General features: G+C 44.0%; 1 protein-coding gene across 1 annotated transcript in view; it reads right to left on the reverse strand.

Moving 5' to 3' along the window:
* Nucleotides 1-288: 288 nt before the first annotated feature.
* Nucleotides 289-23192, reverse strand: part of LOC309398027 (dual oxidase 2-like) — a gene marked incomplete at its 5' end in the record, with an annotated part of 34962 nt that continues 12058 nt past the window's right edge. Inside the window, 20 exons of the mRNA XM_081964510.1 lie at nt 289-618; nt 1148-1276; nt 2135-2290; nt 2851-3009; nt 3870-4102; nt 5780-5933; nt 6503-6630; nt 7480-7529; nt 7989-8088; nt 10373-10603; nt 11583-11761; nt 12698-12793; nt 14466-14535; nt 15042-15217; nt 15923-16016; nt 17160-17385; nt 18103-18288; nt 18887-19089; nt 19803-19916; nt 21494-21631. Of these exons, the coding sequence (XP_081820636.1) occupies nt 496-618; nt 1148-1276; nt 2135-2290; nt 2851-3009; nt 3870-4102; nt 5780-5933; nt 6503-6630; nt 7480-7529; nt 7989-8088; nt 10373-10603; nt 11583-11761; nt 12698-12793; nt 14466-14535; nt 15042-15217; nt 15923-16016; nt 17160-17385; nt 18103-18288; nt 18887-19089; nt 19803-19916; nt 21494-21631 (2945 nt within the window). The 3' untranslated portion in view covers nt 289-495. The remainder of the gene's footprint in view (nt 619-1147; nt 1277-2134; nt 2291-2850; nt 3010-3869; nt 4103-5779; nt 5934-6502; nt 6631-7479; nt 7530-7988; nt 8089-10372; nt 10604-11582; nt 11762-12697; nt 12794-14465; nt 14536-15041; nt 15218-15922; nt 16017-17159; nt 17386-18102; nt 18289-18886; nt 19090-19802; nt 19917-21493; nt 21632-23192) is intronic.

Raw genomic sequence — 23192 nt, forward strand, 5'->3', positions numbered from 1 at the left:
AAACAGTGAGGTTAAATTGGGTTAAGGGAAGAATAACTCATCTCTGTCCAACTTAGGGATTATAATTGTTGGAGTGAATTAAGGATTGTTGAATAAATAATTGACAGGGAGTGTTACAAAGCTGTAATCTAGGAGGTTTAGTTACCTGTTAATTCTGAACCAGTCTGCACTTGTAACGAAAGGGCTGCCTTAGTCTCAATGATATCATATCACTCTGTTTTGTAGTTGTTCAGACTTTTCTTCCAGGAGGTACAAACGTGGACTGACCAAGGATGGGCCCTAGATTATCTTTGTCAACTGTGAGACCTCAATTGAAGTTCTGAATAGGACAAAAAGTATGGCTTTCTGAACATCTAAAATATTTCATCCAAGACCCTGTTGAAAATAAGGCTGTTTCTATCTCCTTCCCTTTTGAGAGAAATAAAAGGAACGCAGCCAACGGTGACCTCTACTTATATACCCGCAAAACACAACCGAGTCTTCGGAAGAGAATGACTAAAAATTCTCGTAGTGATGGATAAAGTAAGTTTGGTCCCTCTTGTTGATTTTCTGACATGCCTTCTCCACATTTTTCGTCATGCCAGGTGGGCCACAGCTGAAAACACCAATTTTCCGTACCTGGGAACAAAAAGCAGAGAAGTGCTCAGAATCACAGAGATGAAAAAAATAAAATAAATGAGGGGAATAATTAAATTTCCCTCTGCTTCAACATCGAGGCCATACCTGGCCCAACTTGAATATAAGTGGATTTCATCTCCCAGAATTCCTCAGCCAATGTCATGGCTAGGGAATTCTGGGAGATGAAATCCACTCATATTAAAGTTGCTAAGTTTGAAAAACAGTGCTCTAGATGGAGGAGCAGCTATGGGAGAAGGCAACATTTAGTCGAAGTTCCCATCAGATTTCTCCTCTGTCTTTAGCTGTAAAGAGATGTGAAGTTTCTCATGGATTTCCTCCTCTCTGTAATGTCTTTCAAACAATTGGAGCTGGGTCAAGGAACCTTTGGAGGTTCCTTAAGAAGTTCAGCCACATAGCTGAGAGTCCCTCTGATCCATGCACACAAGTTCCTGCCTGCAACAGATCGTCACGGCACCCACAGAAGTTCAGTCTTCACCGCCTTCCCCAACCTGCAAAGGTGGTCACTGACCTCAGGATGGACCTCTTGCAAGGAGCAGAAAAAGGGCACAAAGGGGGGCCGTCCAAAGTGGGTGATGGAACGCAGGCCTGTGAACAAGCTCCGGTTGAGGACCTTCTGGAAGTGACGTTCACAGATGTACTGGAAAGAGATCAATCGATCATTAGAACTCAGCTGTTGGGCATCTGGAGGACAAAGGAACCTCTGTTCCATTGAGGGATCAACAACCACTAATCCGCTCACCATGAAGTTCTCGATTCCCAGCGTGGAACTTAGACTGATGGGTACTATCAGAAACATTGGTCCCAGATTAAAAATGAGGAGACTGGGAACGACTTGTTTAAAGGCAAGCAATAGTCATCGTTAAGATTAAGGTGAGTTGGGTGCTTCTTGACCTGCCCAACTGTATCCCACCTTTATTTCTTAATTGCACCATTTTTAATGGTGCATACCCAATTCCTTTGGACCCACCGCAGACGCTCTTGGACAAAACTCAATCGCTGGACGTTTTGCTACTAACACTTAAGGTTAGTAGATGAGAATGTGACTTCCTGAATTTTATTTCTTGAAGGCGCCTCGATATAGAGCCCCAAGTAAATTGCACTGGGGGGGGGGACCAGTGGTGGGATTCAACCAGTTCGCACCTATTCGGGAGAACCGGTTGTTAACTTTCTAAGCAGTTTGGAGAACCGGTGGTTGGAAGAAATCTCCTTTTGTTTCCCCCCCCCCCACTTTGCAGGGCTAATCCTGTAAGGAAGGCAGGAAGGAAACATTCTGGTGTTGTTTCTAGCCTCATCTTGATTGCCCTGCTTACAGAAACTGCCTCTCCGGTTAACCCTGAATATAACAGCTAAGGCAAAGTGCCCATCGACCTGAGTAACATTGAGTTGGCCATGCCCACCCAGTCACATGACTACCGAGTCACGCCTAGCCAGCTGGTCATTAGGGCAGAGAACCGGTTGTTAAATTATTTGAATCCCATCACTGTGGGGGACTTACCAGCATGGTGGTACGCAGGTCAAACTTCTCAGCCAGCTGGGTGATGTAGATATGGACAGAGACCAAGTCACGTTGATCGTTCTCCTCCACCTCCCGGATAATGTCGGTCACCCACTCAAACTGCTGCTGTGTCCGGGTTACCCAAATGAAGTAGATCTGGGAAGAACAAGGAAAAGGCCGAAAGCTCCTTATAATGTCCATAATTTTTCAATAGTGGAATTGTCCTTCCCATGTTTTGTATCAAAAAATGAATTCTATTTTCTTAAAAAAATCCCCATGAAAATGTAAACTCATTTCTAATATATCCCTCTAGGCATAGCCTTTTGCCTATGTTTGTAAACAATTGTCTCTAATATAAGTTCTGCAGGTTATTTTAACACGAAGCCTTATTTTAGGGCGTGCTCTTCCCTCTAATGTAAATGTTTTTCAACTTTGGCATACTGACTGGGGAATTCTACAGGATTTCAAGTTATCAAGGTTGAAAAACATTGCCCTAGATAAAATATAATGTATAAGCCTGTCTTTCCCCATCTGTAAGTGTCAGGAAATGTGAGATGTAACACACATAGCAAAGTCTACAACCCCACTATGTGCTTTAAGTAGCGCAATTCATAGTTAAAGTAGTCCTACTACCTGATGTTAAACATAAACACTGCCACTATCGCAGGTGAGTGGTGTACAGCAGCCCAACCACACCTCTGTTAGTCCAGTCTCACCTTCTTGCACAGGATTCTGGAGCCAACTGAAGACTTGAAAACAAGGTCTTTAAGGATGGAGGCAAAGGGGGTCACTCCAATGCCACCGCCCACCAAGACTGACACTTCAAATTTGTTCCATTCCTGGTGTCCTTCTCCAAATGGCCCATCCAGATAGAGCTACAAAGAAACATAGGTAAAGAAGGAAGTTTGTTGGCTTGGACAATGAAGTTCAGATGGTTTCAACAAGGATTGGATTCTACCGTGTTTCCCCGAAAGTAAGACAGGGTTTTATTATTATTTTTGACTCCCGAAATAAGCACTTTGTCAAACCTGCAAGCCATCTTTTCTTTTTGGATTTCAGATCTGCCACACTTCCTACTGTGGAAAAATGGGAGGGGGGATTATATGGAGTTGGGTGATGTGTAGCCATAATAACATTCTTCTTAGAAAGTCAAGGTCACTTTTGTCTCTGAACCTGGCCGGATGTGGATCTGTCTTCGTGGTAGTGGAAGATTGGACCATGTGATGAACTTGTGGGTGTTGGGGGCAGAATCTTGAACTTTCAACCGGGTGGGAAAACTTGGAAGCTTTCAGATTCGGGTTTTCCCAGATATGCCAGCATGACATCTAATAATAAAGTGGAACTTTGAGGAAACATAACCCTTGGAGTTTTATTTTGTTGGGGGAATTTTTTGGAACCTTGGCACACTTGGCCTTATTTTGGGGGAGGTCTTATTATTTTTGAGCTGCAGGAGGCGGTGGGTGTGGTCACCTCATGGCTGCTGCTGTGTTGCAATATTTTCGGGGAGGGCTTATTTTAGCACATGCACTCAAAAGCCAAGTTGGGCTTATTATCCAGGGAGGTCTTATTTTCGGGGAGACAGGGTATATTTTTACAAACTATTTACAGGGGAAATTGGAAGAAATTTCGGGTTGGAACCAAAACAGTTTCGGTTGACGTTGATCAGCCATATTTGTGTCCTCTACTAAAATCGACACCAGGAGAAAAGCAAGGCAAAACAAAAATCCAGATTTACCTTGGGATATTTGCCAATTTCCGCGATGCTTTCTTGCGAGTAGAGTTCCCGCAGGCGAGTTGTCCATGGTCCAGCTGCTCGGATGTGCAGAGTTAGCAGGTCTTCATGGGGAGCAGACGTCAGAGTGAAGGGATGGTACTCGTTGGTCCCCAGGGACAAACACGCAATCCGTACCCATTGCCCAGACCTGTAGTCAAAGTCCTGGGGTCTCTGGAACTGCAGGTTGGTAACCCCTGATTCAAGAAAAAAAAGGGCTTCCTAAGTATTTGCTACAAAAGGTCAAGTCAACCGTGCTATCTACAATGATCTGGGTACAAGCACGTTTCAGATAAGGCAGACCTAAACTAGAGGATTATCTTTGAGAAGCTACCAACAGTAAAGACTATGTTGGACCACTCAGATACTTCTCCAGGCCATGTATGGCCTCCAGGTCCTAGCGAGTCTCTTTAGATCAACTTTCTTCAATGGGCATCCTTTAGATATATCCTTTAGATATATTTAGAGCATGGCTGGCTGGGGAATTCTGGGAGTTGAAGTCCACAAGTCTTAAAGTTCCCAAGTTTGGACACCCCTGCTTTAAATGATTCACAGATGTAATTGGCTTGTTACCTCAAGCAGCTATAAGAGGGAGCCAGAATGGCTGTTAGCTCTCTCTCTCTCTGTTTTTGTTAGAAGCTGGTTGGTGTATTTTGAGGTATTGTGGTTTGCAACTGTTTAGCTATTTTGTGTGTTAAACTGAGAATATTGATAACTGAATTACTGAAGCGTGTATGACTTGGACTGTTAACCGGACTCTGAATACCTCTATATTTCTACGTAGTAAACTACTATATTTTTATACTATTCGGTGTCTCTGTATGCTGGTTTGTGCGTGTTATTCCATATCACTCTCATTACGCTTCTCTGCATACTCGCTCTTCTAACGAGGAGCTTAATTACTTAACAATGGCAAACCTTTTCAGCACCGAATGCCCGAACTGGAATGTGCCTGCATGTACATGCGCCAAAGCATTGGAAACCCAAATGCACATGCCAGCCAACTGGTCTTTGATTTTCCAGCATGCGTGCCAGCCAGCTTGTCTTTGTGATTGCTGGAGCACTGGAAACCCAAAGACTAGCTGGCCAATGTGTGCATGCCTGTTTTTCGGCTGTTTTTCAGGCCGTTTTTCTGGCTGTTCTTGGCTCAAAAAAACGCCCTGTTTTTTGGCCATTTTTCGGACTGTTTTACGGCACTCTGGCACCCGTGAAGACCAGCTGGCCAGCGCACATGTGCATGCTGGAAACCAGAAGAGCAGCTGGCACGCATGCCCACAGAGAGGACTCTGTGTGCCACCTCTGGTACATCTCAGTGGTGGGTTCCTACAGTCTGGACTGGTTCAGTCAAACCGGCAGTGGTTTGGCAGTGACCCAGGCCTGCCATGTCCCTGAACCGGTTCTCCTACAGTGGCGCCATCTTGTTTTTCACTTCAGCACATGCGCAGAACAATTTTTATTGCACTGTGCATGTGCGCATAGCACACATCAAGCGTACCCACCCAGCACGCCCACGCAGCAAACCAGCAGTAGTACCTGCCGGATTGCACCCCTGGCACCTGTGTCATAGGTTCGCCATCATGGGAATTGAATTCTGGGAATTGAAGTCCACAAGTCTTAAAGTTCCCAAGTTTGGACACCCCTGATTTAAAGTAACAGTAAAGTAATCATAGCTTATATACATTGCCAAGCCAAGCCTAGGGTTACATCCCTAACAGCCATCACTGATCTGTGGCGTTCAACTGTCATAATCTCTGCAAGACCCTTCCTAAGAATTCTGGAGCTTGAAGTCCACCTGTTGGGAGGGTGCTCAGGTAGAAGATGCTCTCTTTGATGTAGGGTTGAGGAGGAAGGAGGCTGCAGGACAGCAGCATTACCTGAAGGGAGCAGTTCAGCTTTAATGACGCTGATTTCCACCTTCTTCCTGCTAAGGCTGAGGAGTTTATCTGCGACATAGATGAGCGCTGGGACAATGAAGTAAATATGAAAGCGGGGCTGTTGGATCAGAGCGTAGCTGCCATGAATGATCACCTGGAAATACATTACACATCATTTTAGTCCACGGTAATGAACGGAAAGCAGGAAGCTCTTCTCGGATGGTGAAGACTCACAAAGAGTGAAAGCATCTAAAGATAGTTTGGAAGTCCTCAGGATCCCATAAACTTGCCTCAAACTCAAAGTGCCCCTCAAATCAATAATAGTAAAGCCTTTAGTTTTAATTCTTTTTCTATTTGGGGATGATGCTCTTTTTGTATAGAAAACCCTACCATTAAACTCCTAGCCCTGTTTGTATATAGTATATGTCAATGACTGGATTTCTTTTGAACTTTGTCTCGAGGCTCGTAAATTATTTAGGGCATCTTTTGGAAACCTAACAGTATGAAGATAGTATCTATCAAGGGTCTCCAAACTTGGCAACTTTAAGTCTTGTGGATTTCAACTCCCACCTTGGCCTGCTGAGGAATTCTGGGACTTGAAGTCCACAAGTCTTAAAGTTGCCAAGTTTGGAGACCCCCTGGTATATATGAAGAGTATGAATCTTCCTTCATCTGTGGGCGATTCATATTTCTGAATTATCGCAGGCTGTAACTGTCACTTACCAGAATGTAGAGAACCACGTAGAGATGATGGGTGATCCAGAATCCTTGAAAGCTGATTCGCCGGAAATAATGAGTGGCAAATACATACATGATCGCAAGGATGACCAGTAATAGCACTCCGGTCATGCCTGCAGAAAATTAGGAGAAGACAAGGGAATGTCAACTGAAGTATGGGAGCACATGATGTCATCTTGCGACAGCTTCACCATTATCTCCATCTACTTCAGAGGTGGACAACCTGAAACTTTCTATATAGGTCAAGTGATGACACAGCATTGCACAAATGACACAAATGCTTCATTTGCATTATTTGGCCCATGATATCCTGCTACACATGTCACCATCATGATACAATTGCAGCTTTTAATAGATACCAATGCTTGAAGTTCTAAATTTTCCGTTCTACCCAAAGTCACTTCTTCAGAACCGAGCTGAGAACGCACTCAAAGGCTAATGTAAACTCTAAAGTAGGCTTAATGCACTAAACAAACAAACAAACCAAACACCCACTTTCTATCCCCATCAGCTTCAGACCACATGAATAATTTGGATCTGGCCACTTGCATGATTTCCCAGATCGTCATCTACCCAACCCCCCCCCCCCAAATGTAACTGAAATCTGATCTCCAGAATTGATATTTGAATTTGTCAAAATATTCATGAACCGGCAGAGACATGGTAACAAGGTCAGCCAATGAATAGGGCTTAGTAACAAGCCAATGGGAGCTGAAACAGCTTGGAGCCTGGGCGTGGTTTAGCCCTGCAGCTCTGAGTGCTGTGCTGAGAATTGAAACTGAAACTAGTCTGTCTGCAACGCTGAACTCTGAACTGAAAAATGAAACTGTTCTCTGCTGTTGGTATTGTATATATAATCCTATATATGAAGAAGTTTCTTATTTAAATGAATCCTGCTGAATCAGTTATCTGTGTGTGCTTTCTGGATTTGATTTTTGCAACAAACTCTGACAGATTTTTACCTGGTACCGTCTCGAAAAACCACCAGTAGTATTTGGGAGGAAATTGTGATCTGGAAAGAAAAAAAAAACAAGGGCAAATTAGAACAACCAACAATGCAACCTGGTTCATACATTGTGCTAAGGCAGGGGTCTCCAAACATGGCAACTTTAAGACTGGTGGACTTCCACTAGCTGGGGAATTCTGGAAGTTGAAGTCCACCAGTCTTAAAGTTTCCAAGTTTGGAGCCCCCTGTGTTAAGCCATAGTTGGTTAGACGCTGGATTTCTGACTAATATAAATTGGCTGAATTTACTCAATCCAGAACCGCCTGTACAAGTGCTACCCTACTTCCAAACTACACGGCGCTTCCTCTAAATTAAGAGTTTCCATTCTTTCTCCAGCCACCTGGAGGTTAATTCACTCTTGTCTTTGCATTCTCACCAGAGGTGATATTTGGCTGGTTCTCTCACATTTGCGAACCGGTAGGGTAGGTAAGTGAATCCCACTGCTAATTCTTACTTTCTACTCACCCATCGTTCATAAATACGTGTGAGAAAAGACACGACAAAATGCTGAGAGGGGTCACGGAAAAGATGTAGACATTCACAACATGGCCCAAAGTATGCAAAACTGCGGGAAACACAAGACGGCGAGGTTAGGGTATCCGTGCCAGCAGATTTAATTGCGATTTCGCATCTCTTATAACTACAGTATAAACATTTCCTGACGTGGAAGTATGGGCCATATAGCGCTATAAAAAGACAATGACACAGTACAATGGACAAATAAATGGCAGTGTGGCTGAATGGTGAGAACCCAAGCTATTAAACCTAAGCTTTGAACTGGGCAAAGTTCAGGAGTTACAAAAATACAAACATTCCACGCCTATCTTTGTGTTTGCGTTACATTTGTAATTTCTTTGATATGAGTTTTTTAAAAGACTAGGCAACTTTGATTGACCAAAGGAAGTGTTAGGCGGTTCCTTTTTCGGTCCAGATTGCTAGAAAAATCCCCTAAATTGAAAAAACCAGATTGTTCTAGGGTTGATTTCCACCACTGTTGCCGATTATTTTCCTTGCACATTTGCTGGGTCATACATTGCCAACGATCGTGTAGTTGCAGCAGTGAGAAATTAGAGAGGATTCGGTATTTAAAAAAAAAATCATCTCCATCACGCTGACCCTAGAAATCTAAGCAGTGTTCTCCAGGAAGCCGTTGACTTGGAACGATTTGTTCAGCGACCGTCCATAGTTACAACCACACTGAAAATAGAGACTTGGGATGAGTCTTTGACTTATGACCGTGATCAAAATCTGTGTGCTTGGCAACCGGAGTGTACAGTAGTGGCCAATTTTTTGGGAGAAAAGTGTATTTTTGAGGTTTGATGGCTAATAACATCACTTGTTCTTTCAATAGTACCATACAATTATACATCAATGGAAAGATGGTTTAATCAAGAATGTAATGCAACGAAGTTTGTTCAATTATCTGTATTCTATGAAAAGTTATAGCCAAATATAGTCAGCAATAAAACCCAGTTAATAGAAGGAATCATTCAATCTTGGTTTCACATTAGAACAGCTGCAGAACTAAAAGACTTGGTTCACTCCATGGGAAGACGTTGTAAGGCCGTAATTCATGCTAAAGGTTACCCACCTAGGTATTAACTGACATGGTGATAATTTTTGTATATCTCGTTTTTTCTGTGTTTCACTTTTCTTCTTTACAACTGCTATTCTAATAGCAAATCCTTCATAAAAGTTATGGCATTGCATTCTTGATTAAATTATCTTTCCACTGATATATAATGTTATGGTACTACTCCCCAAAAAAGTGATGTTACTAGCCATCAAACCTCAAAAATAGTGTACACTTTCCCCAAAAGGTTTCCACAATTTTGGCCACTAGTGTGTTGACAATGGTTGCAGCTTCCTTGGGTCATGTGATTCACTTAAGAACAGCACTGATTTGCTTAACAATTGTTTTTTAAAATTTCTATTGTTTATGATTTTAAAAAAAAGTTGGACATGGTGCAACCATCCTGGCGTTATCTCCGCCATACAAAACTAAAATATAACACAAATATCTTAGATACTCAGCATACATTCCAATTATTACACATGTTTAACCCCTTATAAATGCTTACATGTACATATATTACATCAACTTTCAGTCTACACAATACACAACCTTGTTCTTTTCCACTCTGACTTCCCTTCCTCAAATCCAACGATTGGTAAAATCTATTCCAATTCTCATTGTATTCTGCCTCTCCTTTATTTTTTTAGTTCCAGCGTCAGTCTATCACATTCTGCACAGTCTAATATTTTCTTTATTATTTCCCTTTCTAGTGGTATGTTCTCACTTTTCCATTGTTGGGCATAGACCATTCTTGCTGCTCTTATGACATGTAATATTACATATGTTAACCCTTTACTTTGGCCTTCTATTATAATTCCTAATAGGAATAGTTCTGGTTTAAATTCTAATCTCTGTCCGGTCATTTCTTCCAGCCACATCAGAATCCTTCACCACTACCACCACATGTGGTAGTAGGTGCCCGGTAGTTGGTCATCTTTTCAGCATTTAGGTGATATATTTTTATACATTTTGGCTAGCCTAGCTGGCAGTAGATGCCACCTGTAGAACATTTTATATAGGTTCTACAGTTGTAGAACTGTTTTACAGTTGGGTGTGACTCACTTAACTTAGCAACGGAAAGTCTGGTCCCCCACTGTAGTTGTAAGTCGAGGACTCCTTGCAATTCAGAGAGTTTCTAGGGTTTCTAATTTCAGCAATTATTAACCGTCCCATTCCAACTAGTCAGATCTAGTTGCAAACCATTTCAAAGGATCGCAACCTTCTAGTTTGGTCTAGTCAAAGATTCCATTGGTTTCCATCTGTTTGGATCTACCTGAGAAGATCAAAGCTCCCGTCGCAATCCATCGGTGGAAATCCACGGCAGAATCAAAAGGGATGTAGCGATTGAAGAATGTCTCTCGCAGGAATGTGATGAGGTTCCGGCACATGGTGAGTAAGATGAAGGAGTACATGAAGGATATGCTGGCACCTGCCCCCCGAGAGATCAGGATGCCCACAAAGGTGGTGTCCGCAATTCCAGTGGGTGGGGATGCAAACCCATAATCTGCAAAGCAAATGGTTTGAGCGAGTCCCAGAGGCTGAGATTGTGACAAAACTCTTCATTAACTGGGTTACTCTGCTTTTTTTTTTCTAGGCTGAGACCTTTGTGTGTCCTTCCGGTGGTGTCGGGGAGAGCAAGCTGTGCTCCAGAAAGGAGGGAGACTCAGGATAAACTCAATGAGAGCAGGTTATAACCCCATTGGATTCAAGGCTGCTTCTGTTTCAATGGGAGGATTGGGAAATTAAATGGAGGAGGGACCATTCATGGGAGTCCTCCATGTTCACCACGTCTGTCCAATGAAAATGACCATCCAGAAGACACTTCTGAGCAGAAGCTTTGGGGTCCTTGGGCAAAGCTTTGGAGGAAGTCCACCCACAGGTCTGCAGCCTCAAGGTACATCTGCCTTCCCATAACTGCATCTCACCTCCAACATGCTCAGATGACAAACATGCTTGCGTGCCCCAGACGAGGCATGGCAATGCAACACCAAAGAGGTCCAAGGCACTAGGGAACACATAGCAACGTGTACAGATGTAGAGCTGCCCTCCAGATCTCTACTATGTGTCCAATGGAGGGGGGAGGGGTTAGGTTGCAGTAAGATTGCAAGGAAGATACTCAGATCTCCAATGGTTCAACCACAGCCTTGCCAGTAACGTTATGAACCATCGCCTGTAGATCTGTGTCACTAAAGCAGCCACTATAAAAGCCACACCTGGAAGTTTGGCAACAAACTTCACTTGTTAACCACTACTACAGCTCTACTTGCAGCGGGAGTGTCTTGCTTTCCACCAGCGTTAGTTCTGGGCTGCAAGGAGATACGTACTTGGTATGTTTAGTGGTGGCTGCCACTGGTTGCCCGTCCCGGAGACGGGCGCCTCGCCTTCCTCATGGCATGAGGATGTGGATTTCTGAATCAAGTTAGCCGCCTCAGCTCTGGAGCTGAGCAGCCGGTTCGGTGGTGCTAAGTAGGCTGGTAACTCACAGTATGCCCTTTCCACAAAGACGCCGGCGGTGATGGCCGAGAATATCACCACGCAGATAATGTGGCGCCGGAAGTTCTCAATGAACCTCTTGAACTGCTGAATCTTCTGGTGGATTTTGTTCCTCTGGTACCGCTCCCTCCGCGCCTCCGTGTAGAGGTGAGGTTCTGGGAAGGCCAATCTGGAAAGTGGGAAATCATAGCTCAGGAAAATCTTGACTGGCAGGGCAAGTTTTGATCAGAAGACCCTTAAAAAAAACCCTTCTGGTCTTCCAACACCCTAAACAGATTCTGCAATATTTCATTGAGTGAGCCAGTTTCAGGCCAATGGGGGATCTACTTTGCTTTTTGTTAGAGCTCTGAAACCAGCCTCCTGATCTCAAAAGATCCCCCAGAGATGCTTCTGCAAGGGAGCCAGAGCATTTTTGAGCACATGCAAACCTAAGGATTTGCCAACTTGGTTTTGTTTTCCTACCATAAATGCTTTCCTAGTATATGAAGAATAATAGCAGGAATCGGATATGTCTCTTTTCAGGAAAAGAAGGACTATGGGTGACATGAGAGCATTGTCCCAATATCTCTGGGTCTGCCACAAGAAGTGAAAGATGCTGGAGAAGACTCCTGCGAGTCCCTTGGACTGCAAGGTGATCAAACTGGTCAGTCCTAGAGATCATCAACCTTGACTGCTCTTTAGAAGGCCAGATCCTGAAGAGGAAACTCAAATACTTTGGCCACCTAATAAGAAGGAAGGACTCCCTGGAGAAGAGCCTCATGCTGGGAACGATGGAGGGCAAAAGAAGAAGGGGACGGCAGAGAATGAGGTGGCTGGATGGAGTCACCGAAGCAGTAGGCATGAGCTTCAATGGACTCCAGAGGATGATAGAGGACAGGAAGGCCTGGAGGAACATTGTTCATGGGGTTACGATGAGTCGGACACGACTTCGCAACTAACAACAACAACAAAATGTCTGTGCCCAACAAGATTCACTAGCTCACTGGAGCCTTTAACCCTTACCTGATCCCTCGTCAATGCCTCTCATGTTCAGAGAAGGTGGTAGGCTGAAGATGGACAGATCATTGTCCATGTTTAGAATGAGTTACACATTCCACAGACTTACTTTTTCCCCTGCCTTTTCCGTAAGTCCTGTCCTATTCCTTCGCCAGGTAGCCAATCTGAACCCAGGATCAGTGGAGTTTCTCGAGTGAGAAGGGAACTGTAAGGGAGACGATCATCAGCTTTTAAAGAGGACACTCGGTCTTTGATGCTGGACATGAGCAAGGTGCCTTGTGGGTTTGATCACACTCTGAACTCTAACATCTTCGTGGAAAAAGGCCAGCCGATCCTTTCTTTCAAAAGTTTTGGCTTTCAATTTTCTCCGGAGTTGGCTTCCAGTCATCCCCCAATCTCAAGGGTAGAGCACAAATTTGACTTTACAGTCTACATTTCAGTGGGGAAAAAAAACCTTCCCACTCATAGGAATGTTTTTTTTTCCCCCACCAAAACTCTACCTGGGTTTTTTTTAAAAGGTAGGGCCAGTCCTAAATGACACATAAATTCATTTTATTCTTGTTGCAGCACCTTGCATTTGGGACTGTGTGTATCCCATTAAAACATGATTTATTAGCATTCGTTTTGAATGGTGCCATTTCAAGTTACATCAAGCCATCTAAAGATTATGGCACCTATCCACCAAGTAGAATATCCAAGCCCGGGCAAAGTATTTTGGCATCTGAGCTACTTTTCTTGTCTTCTCTGGCAAGAGAAACACAACATTTCTAAATCTTGTTTTTGCAACCACCGACCATATTTTTCGGAGTATAAGACGCACCTTTCCCCCCTAAAAGAGCATGGAAATGCTGGTGCGTCTTATAAAACAGCCATTTTTGACTTCCTGAAGCTCCATCCCGCATCCCATTTTGCAAAAAATAGGCTGTTTTTCCCCAAAACAGAGGTGTTTTTGCCTTCCCCCAGCCCCCAGCAGCACTCTGCGGGCTTCAGCAGGGCTGGGGGAAGGCAGAAATGCCTCCATTTTTGTGAAAAATGGCCCGTTTTCTGCAAAAGCAGGTGTGTTTTTCCCTTCCCCCAGCCCTGTTGAAGCCTGCAGAGTGCTCCTGGGGGCTGGGGAGGACAAAAACTTTTTTTTCTTACTTACCTCTTCAAAATCTTGGTGCGTCTTATACACCGGTGCGTCTTATAGTCTGAAAAATACGGTATTTTTCTGAACCCAACTGGGTTCAGAAGTGCCAGCTGAAAGTAGATTTCACTGTTTAAATCTTATTCTCTAGGAAGGAAAGAAACCCAGAGAAGGAAAGATGTGGTATTAAACCTTCCCTTCTGATGCCGCATTTCTGTATGTGGAAGTAACAACCATAAGCCTTCATAAGTGGCTCTTCGTGTGGTTTTTAGAATCGGTTGCCTTTCACAGTTAAAACGCGGAAGAAACTTGATGGATTTGTGGAAAAAGTTGAAAAACTTTTAGGAAAGGTTATCACCTAGGAACTTCTCGGCTCCCTTAAGGTTTAAACTTTTAACTCTACTACTATAATATTTAAACTTTTTTAAGGCTTCTTCTAATGCCATTTCTACATCCTTCAGTTGCCAGCAGGACAATATAAAAGTTTCAGGAACAAATGTTTAATTTGGCCTTGATGGTTTTCTACATTCATGAATACATACTGATCCCCACTGCATGAATTTTTATTTCCTTCTCATTGCTGGTTATTTGGTGACCACAAGGATTGGGCAGAGTATGGGACCTGTAAACATGCCACAAATCTTTGCAAATAAAATGTGATTTGTGGTGGTGGGCAAAGTGGGTCACATCTGAAATCCACACAGGCTTAGGCAGGCTGCCTGAGAAGGTGAGTAACTGGGAGATGGCTTACTTGTTATCTCGATCCTTGTTAATGAAGGACACGCGGTTGATTTCATTTTGTTTGAGTTTCTCTGAAATTCCTGGGAGGAAGATAAAAAAGAAAGACCACCAACGACTTAGTAGAGAATGAAAAAGTAGGATACTAGTTGACGTTATGGGCATTCTGTTGGTTTCTTTCCCATAGTGTCAGGTCCAAAACCATGAATGATGCAAGGAGAGTCATCCAAGTTGAGTTCTTTTAAGGGTTCACACCTAGAGACAGAATCTTGCCAGTGTGAACACTCTACTGTTTGCATCTACAAGATACTCTGGGAATTAATAGGGTGGTGCCATTTCCACCCATTTTCTTTCATACCTGATATCTGGGCCGAGTTGCCTCTTATTTATCTGGAACACACCCCTCCCTCCCGGGGATCTATTTCCTCATTCCGTTCCATCACACATGAGAAAAGGAGGCACAATATAACAAGAATGAGAACCTCTACTTCCTGGAGATCTTGAGCTGTTTGCTGCCAGAAGTATGGCTTCCTTACCCCTACCCAAACAGAAGGCTTTGTGTGAGCTGTCTGTTTTGGATTCGGCTGACCTTTGATGCAAAGTTGAGTGCGCTGGAGTGCATTGTCATGATCCCTCAACATGTAGTGAAAATCCTCCCAGGTGAGCTCCTCCTTGTCTTGGAATCCTGCTTCTTTGAACAAGGATTCGATAACCTGCTCGGTCTGATCCCGCGAGAGACAGTTGTTAGAGATCTCAATGAAGGATCTAGAGGAGGAAATAAGGAATCCTGAGATAAGACTACTAATGGGTAACGGAAGAGTCTTGCTTGAATTGAAGAAGCATGGTTGATAGCACGTCAATTTCACTCATGACTCCGATGAACTTACAAAAACTGTGGGTTGAAGGGAGGCATTGGATCAGCTAGGTTTACAATAAGATCAGTCCTTCTCTGCAAATCTAGAAAATTATTTTCCATACAGCTTCACCTCCTCCAAAATGCTGGGCTGTGTGTTGTGAGTTTGTGCTTTATTGTTGGGGTCAATGTTCCTCCAGATCAATGGTGGGATTCAAAATTTTTTCACTACCAGTTCTGTGGGCGTGGCTTGGTGGGCGTGGCAATGGAAGGATACTGTAAAATCTCCATTTTCACCCCACTCCAGTGGAAGGTTAGTGCACAATCCCCATTTCCTCCCAATTAGCTTGGACTCGGAAGGCAGAGAATAGATGGGGTAGGGCCAGTCAGAGGTGGTATTTGCCGGTTCTCCAAACTACTCAAAATTTCCGCTACCGGTTCTCCAGAACTGGTCAGAACCTGCTGAATACCATCTCTGCCCCAGTTGTATAAAGACTGAATTTCAGGTGAGGAACTGACCAGAGGTACAATATAGAATTCTAGCAAATGGAGAGTTTAGCCTCTCTCCACCAAGGATCAGTTACGACTACAAAAGCCAGCAAACCAGCAGAAGATACCTCAGCATCCGAAAGAATTCCTCCTTTGAAAGGAAGCCGTTTCCATCTATATCGTACATGGCAAACATCAGTTTGGACTTCTCCTGAGGGGACCCTGGTTGAGAGAGATAGAGAAGATCACAAAACATGCCTCATCAGCACATCTCAACCTCCAATATTTGGAAAGATCCTGGAAGCCCATTTCTTGATTTCCCTGACAATCAGTTCTGAGATGATCAATGTGCAGAGTATTCAAGAAATAGGTGGGGGATAAAATAGAACATATACTGTGGTAGCAACTCAAAAGTTCATGGATTGTGGTGATAGATACCCATAAAATCTCACTACTTTGAAGTTCATCATGTTGTCTGAAAGGTTAACACAACCTCCACACTCCCTATGGGTCAAGATTAAGTCTTTGTACAAGTCTCTGCTATAATAGTGGCATCTACTTCCAATCCTTATGTTAGGTTCTCCTAACCTGCCCCCTTTCACCGACCGCATCTATTTGTTTCTGGAACCGAAGAGAATGATCTCTATCCTCCATCCCCTTCATCATCAATGGATGGATAAACTGACAATATTCAATTGGGTATTCATAATTTAGTTGGGTATCCAATATTAGGGTTGCCTACACACAATAAGCTTGCCTTGTTGTGTTATTGACTCAATCTTCTCAGGTCGTCCAAGACACTGAATCATAAAAAAAGTTAAACCGTCACTCCAAAATAAACTAGAAATCCGATGTAACACGCACTAAGCTTAACTGGTTACCAAAAATGCAGCTTCAAATCAGCTTGATTTAGTAAAGTGTATTCTAACAAAAGGGGGCGCAGTGGCTCAGTGGCCAAGACGCTGAGCTTGTCGATGAGAAAGGTCAGCCGTTCGGCGGTTCAAATCCCTAGCACCGTGTAACGGAGTGAGCTCCCGTGACTTGTCTCAGCTTCTGCCAACTTAGCAGTTCGAAAGCACATAAAAATGCAAGTAGAAAAATAGGAACCAACTTTGGTGGGAAGGGAACAGCGTTCCGTGTGCCTTCGGTGTTGAGTCATGCCGGCCACATGACCCGGAGACGTCTTCGGATAGCGCTGGCTCTTCGGCTTTGAAACGGGGATGAGCACCGCCCCCTAGCGTCAGGAACGGCTAGCATATATGTGCGAGGGGAACCTTTACCTTTTATTCTAACACAAATAGTTTTGTGCCATGATTGTGGTTGGCTCCATCCCACCCCTTGCAGTTGAGTAATTTCAAATTTCACCTTTCATAAAGACCACCAAGATGTCCAAGAACTCCCGAAAGGAGAGATATCCATTCCCGTCTTTGTCAGCCAGAGAGAACATGGAGTCCACAAATACAGATTGGGATTTGAGGCCCAGAGCATCAGCAAACTCTGCCCGGCTCAGTTCACACTTTAAGGCCTCCTTGGCTTTTTGAGATGTTTCTAAATTGAGTTCTCCAGCATCCAATCTGTCAATGTGGAGAACCTGAAAGAGTAAGACCACCGATCACATTCCTGCCAGGAAGGAAGTCCACTCACTTTCCACCAGAAAGACAAGACACTCGAAACAAAACTCAGATAGTTTTGGCACTTGGTGCCCTACAATGCAGCTAGGATGGTAACATCAAGTTACAAGTAGAGATTTGGTCTAGATTTCGGTCATTTTAATTGGTAATAAAACCATTCAGTTAGACAACATTACCTAGATGACTTTACTTCTTGTTCAGCAACACACACATGCAATGTTCTAATAGATCGGAAATCAATAGAAGAGAAATACCATGTTTTCCAACAAGTAAGAGAAAGAAACAACTGTTTAAATGGGAAACAGTTAAATAGGGGAAGGGGAAGGGGATGGAGGAAAAGAAAGAAGAGGAGGAGGAGGAAGAGGAGGAGGAGAAGCAGGAGGAGGAGGAAGAAGAAGAAGAAGAGAAGGAGGAAGAAAAGGAGGAGAAGCAGAAGGAGGAGGAGGAGGAAGAAAAGGAGGAGGAGGAAGAAAAGGGGGAGAATGAGGAGAAGCAGGAGGAGGAGGAATAAAAGGAAGAGGAGGAGGAGGAAGAAAAGGAGGAGGAGGAGAAGAAACAGAAGGAGGAGGGGAAAGAAAAGGAGGAGGAGGAGGAAGAAGAAAAGGAGGAGAAGGAGGAGAAGCAGAAGGAGGAGGAGGAAGAAAAGGAGAAGGAGGAAGAACGGCTTCCTCACTTACCTGAGCAAATGAATGCCGGAAAAAAATTTCCAGGATTTCTTTTCTCTGCTCCTTGGTTACGGCTTTCTTCAGCAGCTGCTGTTCGCTCATCATGGAAACTTGGAGAGTCAATTCATTCCTCTCCAAGTAGGTTTTCAGATGTCCGAGGAAGTCCCTGCACTCTGCTTCTACCTTAAACTGCAACACCTGTGAGGAACAGTGAGATAAGAGGTATTCACAGCCGACGGAGAGAATCTTCAGACAATTGAGAATGCTCTATTGTTCATAAGCCAAGACCCGGGCACCTAAAAGGCCATCTTGTTCTATGCTTTCTCTTTCACATTTTAATTTTGAAGATATTGCTTAAAATATTCAGAATGCTTTGGATGTTTGTTGATTCCATCAATGACCTAGATATTTACAACAAGGTCTTTTCCATGGTGACATGGATAGCTTTTCTAACCATTATTCCTATCGCTGTTCAACAATTGGCATACAATTATGGGTTTTATGGAAATAATCCTGGATGCTATTTTAGTTTTCCTAAGGTTCCTGTGGGTTGAGAAGAAGAAGACTAAAAGGCAAGATGGGAACCTTTCCAGTATATAAACGAGAACGTAAGCAGTTGTATTTACTAGGTGGCTCAGTGGCTAAGACACTGAGCTTGTTGATCAGAAAGGTCGGCAGTTCAGCGGTTCAAATCCCTGGTACAGGTCTCCTGCCTGAGCAGGGGATTGGACTAGATGACCCCCAAGGCCCCTTCCAACTCTGTTACCGTCTGATTGTCATCCTCCTTGGTACATACCAGGTCATATTCTTTAGGAATCTTCAGAAGGATAGTCCTGCTGCCTCTGTTGTTGGACATGATGGTCTCCACTTTCTGCTCGCTCTTGAGGGTTATGCTACGCACGACAGCCAGCTTGCCATCAAGCACTTTGATGACCTTATTTTCTTTCAGTTGGATGTAGACGAGGGAGCTATCGGTCTTGAAGCCCTGCCATTCAAGAGCTAGGGGGAAGAAGTCTCTGTATTAGCCTTGCCTTTTCTAACAAGGTTGAATCTTCTGTCCCCTTTGAAGACTTGTTATACTTCATGCATTTATTTTATACCAATATAACTCACGTCCAAGTTTTCGTAACTGGTCTCCATCACTCTCCCATCTCCAGGTATATGAACCCCATCGTATAACCAGGGATGGGCTGATAGGGGGTTCGCAGGAGTTCGGGAGAACCTCTAGCTAAGATTCTGTGCAGTTCGGAGAACCCCCAAATCCCACTTCTGGCTGGCCCCGCCCACCCCACCCCAATCCTCCCAGGAGTCCCCACATGGCCTGTTTTGGGTGCAGGTAAGTGCAGGGCGAAAAACAGGCCTACTGGAAGTTTGGGAAGGCTGGAAATGGCCTCCAGAGTCTGGGGAGATGATTTTCACCCTCCCGGAGGCTCGACAAAGGCCTCCGGAGCCCGGGGAGTGCAAAAATGCCCCCTCCCACCATGGTGCAGGAGGGTGACTAGGCCACGCCCACCCAGCAACCGGGCAGAGAACCCCTTGCTAAAATTTTTGAAGCCCACCCTGAGTATAACTCCAGGGAATAGAACCCAAGGGTGTGCAATTGTTTTTGATTAGCGACCAAGATAACAACTCTCCTGGAATTTTCCATTTGACTCCTACGGCATTTGAATGGAATCTTTGAGTGGTGGGGCACTGGGAGAATTGCTCCTCACCTTGGGTTCCTTCAGCAGATACGTCTGGATGGCTGGTGGGATTTTGCCTCTTCTGCAACTTACGGAAAGACCTTCTCCGGAAAAAAGCCACGACCCAGGCAATGAAGAGACTCACTGCAGAAAAAAAAAAAACCCCGCAAGAAAAGCATTGGCTGATGTTACAACAGCTGGAGTTGTTCCCAGATGCCAGTCTTGAGCATTGACCAACAAATGCTTGTTTGGGACCAACAAATTCTGCCTCTTAGGAGGAAGATGTATGTTAAAATTAAACATGTATATTGAAAAGGAATTATAAATACCATCAACATAAAATGGAGCTCGCTCAGAGGCTGATATACACCAAGTAAATGAGAGGAAGAGTGTGAAGTAGAGGAGAGAGGTAAGGGAAGAAGAGAGGAAAAGGAGAGAGGGCAGGGGGGGAAGAGGAGGAGAGAAAGAAGGAGTGGAAAAGGGAGAGAGGAGAAGAAGGAGAAGTAGAGAAGGGAAGGAGGACAGAGGGAAGAAAGGAGGTAGGGAGGAGGAGGAGAGAGGGAGAAGAAAGTGATGGGTAAGGTACAAATGTGGTGTATGGAGAGCAGAAGAGCCAATAATTGTTTTTGGGAATTGATGGTAAGACGAATTGATGTAAACATTTAATAATACAATAAGATGTTGGTTAGGTGATAGTATACATATGGTTAATTGTTATGGAAATGAAAAAATAAAAAACTTTATATATATATATATATATATATATATATATATATATATATATATATATATATATATATATATATATATATATATATATATATATATATATATATATATATATATATATATATATATATATATATATATATATATATATATATATATATATATATGTAAAATTCTGCCTCTTAGCTCATGACATTGATAACTCCATGCTACTTTTCTCCTCGTTGGTGTCTTTCCAAGCTATTGAGATAACAAATCACAGTTTTCTTCCCCACAATGGACAATGCCCTTGCATATTCTATGACAGTCTCAACCATCGCTGGTGCCACAGCCTTCTACTGATCATCATAAAAGGCAGAGGGCCTAGTGGAACCCAAAGGGGCTAAAATTAAGGACTGGCCAAAGACTGGAGGTCCATACACATTGCTTCTCATTCTCTTAGTCTTCACTTTGTTCGGAGACAGCATGGTAGCCTTGTTGCAACGATACAGCCTGCATCGCCTAATAAATCTTGGATCCAATTTTTGTTCCACCAAGGTTGAATGACTGATTTTTTTTGCGGGGGGGAGTGGGAGAAGTGAGCAAGCACAAACATTGTACAGTACTTCTAGAGATGCTTTATTGCAGTTTCCTACACTCCCAGGACATGTCCATTGTTTAACCCTGCATTGGAACGTAAAGGAAAACTTCAAGCTATTCTCCAAAGCACCCGAGGGCAGGACAAGAAGCAACGGGTGGAAACTCATCCAGGAGAGAAGCAACCTGGAATTAAGGAGAAATTTCCTGACAGCAGGAACAATTCATCCGTGGAACAACTGGCCTCCAGAAGTTGTGAATGCTCCAACACTGGAGGCTTTCAAGAAGAGATCGGACAACCGTTTGTGTGAAATGGCATAGGGTTTCCTGCCTGAGCAGGGGGTTGGACTAGAAGACCTCCAAGGTCCCTTCCAACTCTATATTGTTCTACATTTCAAACCTGGGCTGAAACAAACCTAATGGGAAGCAACAGAGGGCAGCGATGAGGATTCCGAAACCTGCAGCACTTCCTTCAAAGTAATCTATGACAGTCATCTGTTTGCAGGAAGGTAGTCCCTGCAGGTCCATCTGTCTGGGCTGAGAGCATGGATCACCTGGGGGTGGAGAATGCAATGAGACAGGGAACTCCATTCAATTCCATCCCTTTTGTTCCTCCCTCCAGCAAAGCTTCTTAAGCCTCCCTACACAGGTACAGTGGTCCTTGCTTAGCGATTGCTTAAGTGACCGTTCAAAATTACGATGGACCTCCCCAGGGCTACCTGTTTTCAAAGTTCCGATGGCCACACCCCTTTGCAGTCATGTGATCGCACGTTGGGCACCTAGCAGCAATAGCACTTAGACTTATATACCGCTTTATAGTGCTTTACAGCCCTCTCTAAGCTGTTTTACAGCCAGCCTATTGCTCCCCCAACAATCTGGGTCCTCATTTTATCCAAGGATGGAAGGCTGAGTCAACCTTGAGCCTGGTGAGATTCGAACTGCCAAATTGCAGGCAGGCGGCAGTCAGCAGAAGTGGCCTGCAGTACACCACTCTAACCACTGCACCACCGAGGTTGGTATTTACTTCGCTGAGTATCCTGTGGTCATGGCACCTTGATTCGCTCCAGTTTTTCCTGGTTTCTGGCATTTCTGTCCATTTTCCAACAGAAAAGGCCCATTGGGGAAAACAGACGCATTTAAAGACTAGAATATCGCCGCAATAAAGGTTGCAAAATTGGGAGCGCTCCTGTGGAAACCTGCTTAACGAACATCACGAGTTACGCCCATATTTCCTGGCTCAAGGATGGCCGTAAATCTACGTGCATTTCCCTTCTAGGCGGCAGTTTGAAGCCAGATCCACCTCTCGCAAAAACGGCTCGGTTTCTGGTTTCTCTCTCCATCCGGGTAAAATAAAAATGGGCCCAATTGGCTCCATCCAAATGCTACGATGGCCACTGGAGCGTCGGTAGATGAATTTATTGCTTTTACTTCCCCTCTCTGCACTAAGCAGATAGGGTGAGCCGGATAAACAAGCATTGGACACACGAGGATGAGATGATGTAACTCTGGACATTTCTCCACGCTGTAATAACAGCACCGCTCAACACCAGAACTCATAAAACTGTTCTTGAACCAAGACCAGAGGAATGTTATAAAAATGTTTACATGTCAAACTTGCAAGGCAGGACACGAGGGCTGTTAACCCCGATACTACACAAAAGTCACCTTGTCCTTATATTCCATCCAAAATGGCAGGCTCAATCACTTGAAGTCCCCACTTCTCTTTAATGTGCATTGCAGACAGGTATGAAAGGGGTGGGACTTCAGTCACCTGCCATTCTGGGAACCAGGGGCTATCGCTCCAGAGGTGCCGTGAGCACTGGCGCAATTCAGCCGGTTCTATCCGGTTCAGGTGAATCGGGAGGCTCTGCCCACCCACCCGAACGTCATCATATTCCGTTTTTGACGCTCTACGCATGGGCAGAAGTGGCACATATGCTCACATTTGTGAACCGGTAGCAAAGGTAAATTGATTTCACTCCTGGCCGTGAGCCTTTCGTGTACCATTTATGCAACTGTATACAAAAGACTAGGAGTGGCCAATATTGAAAAATAAATCAACAAATTCAGCTGGGAGAAGAGCATTCTGTGAAGTTCCTTCTAACAAAAAAAAAA

This window comes from Natrix helvetica (assembly GCF_964273705.1).
Source record: "Natrix helvetica genome assembly, chromosome: 12".
Lineage (NCBI taxonomy): Eukaryota > Metazoa > Chordata > Lepidosauria > Squamata > Natricidae > Natrix > Natrix helvetica.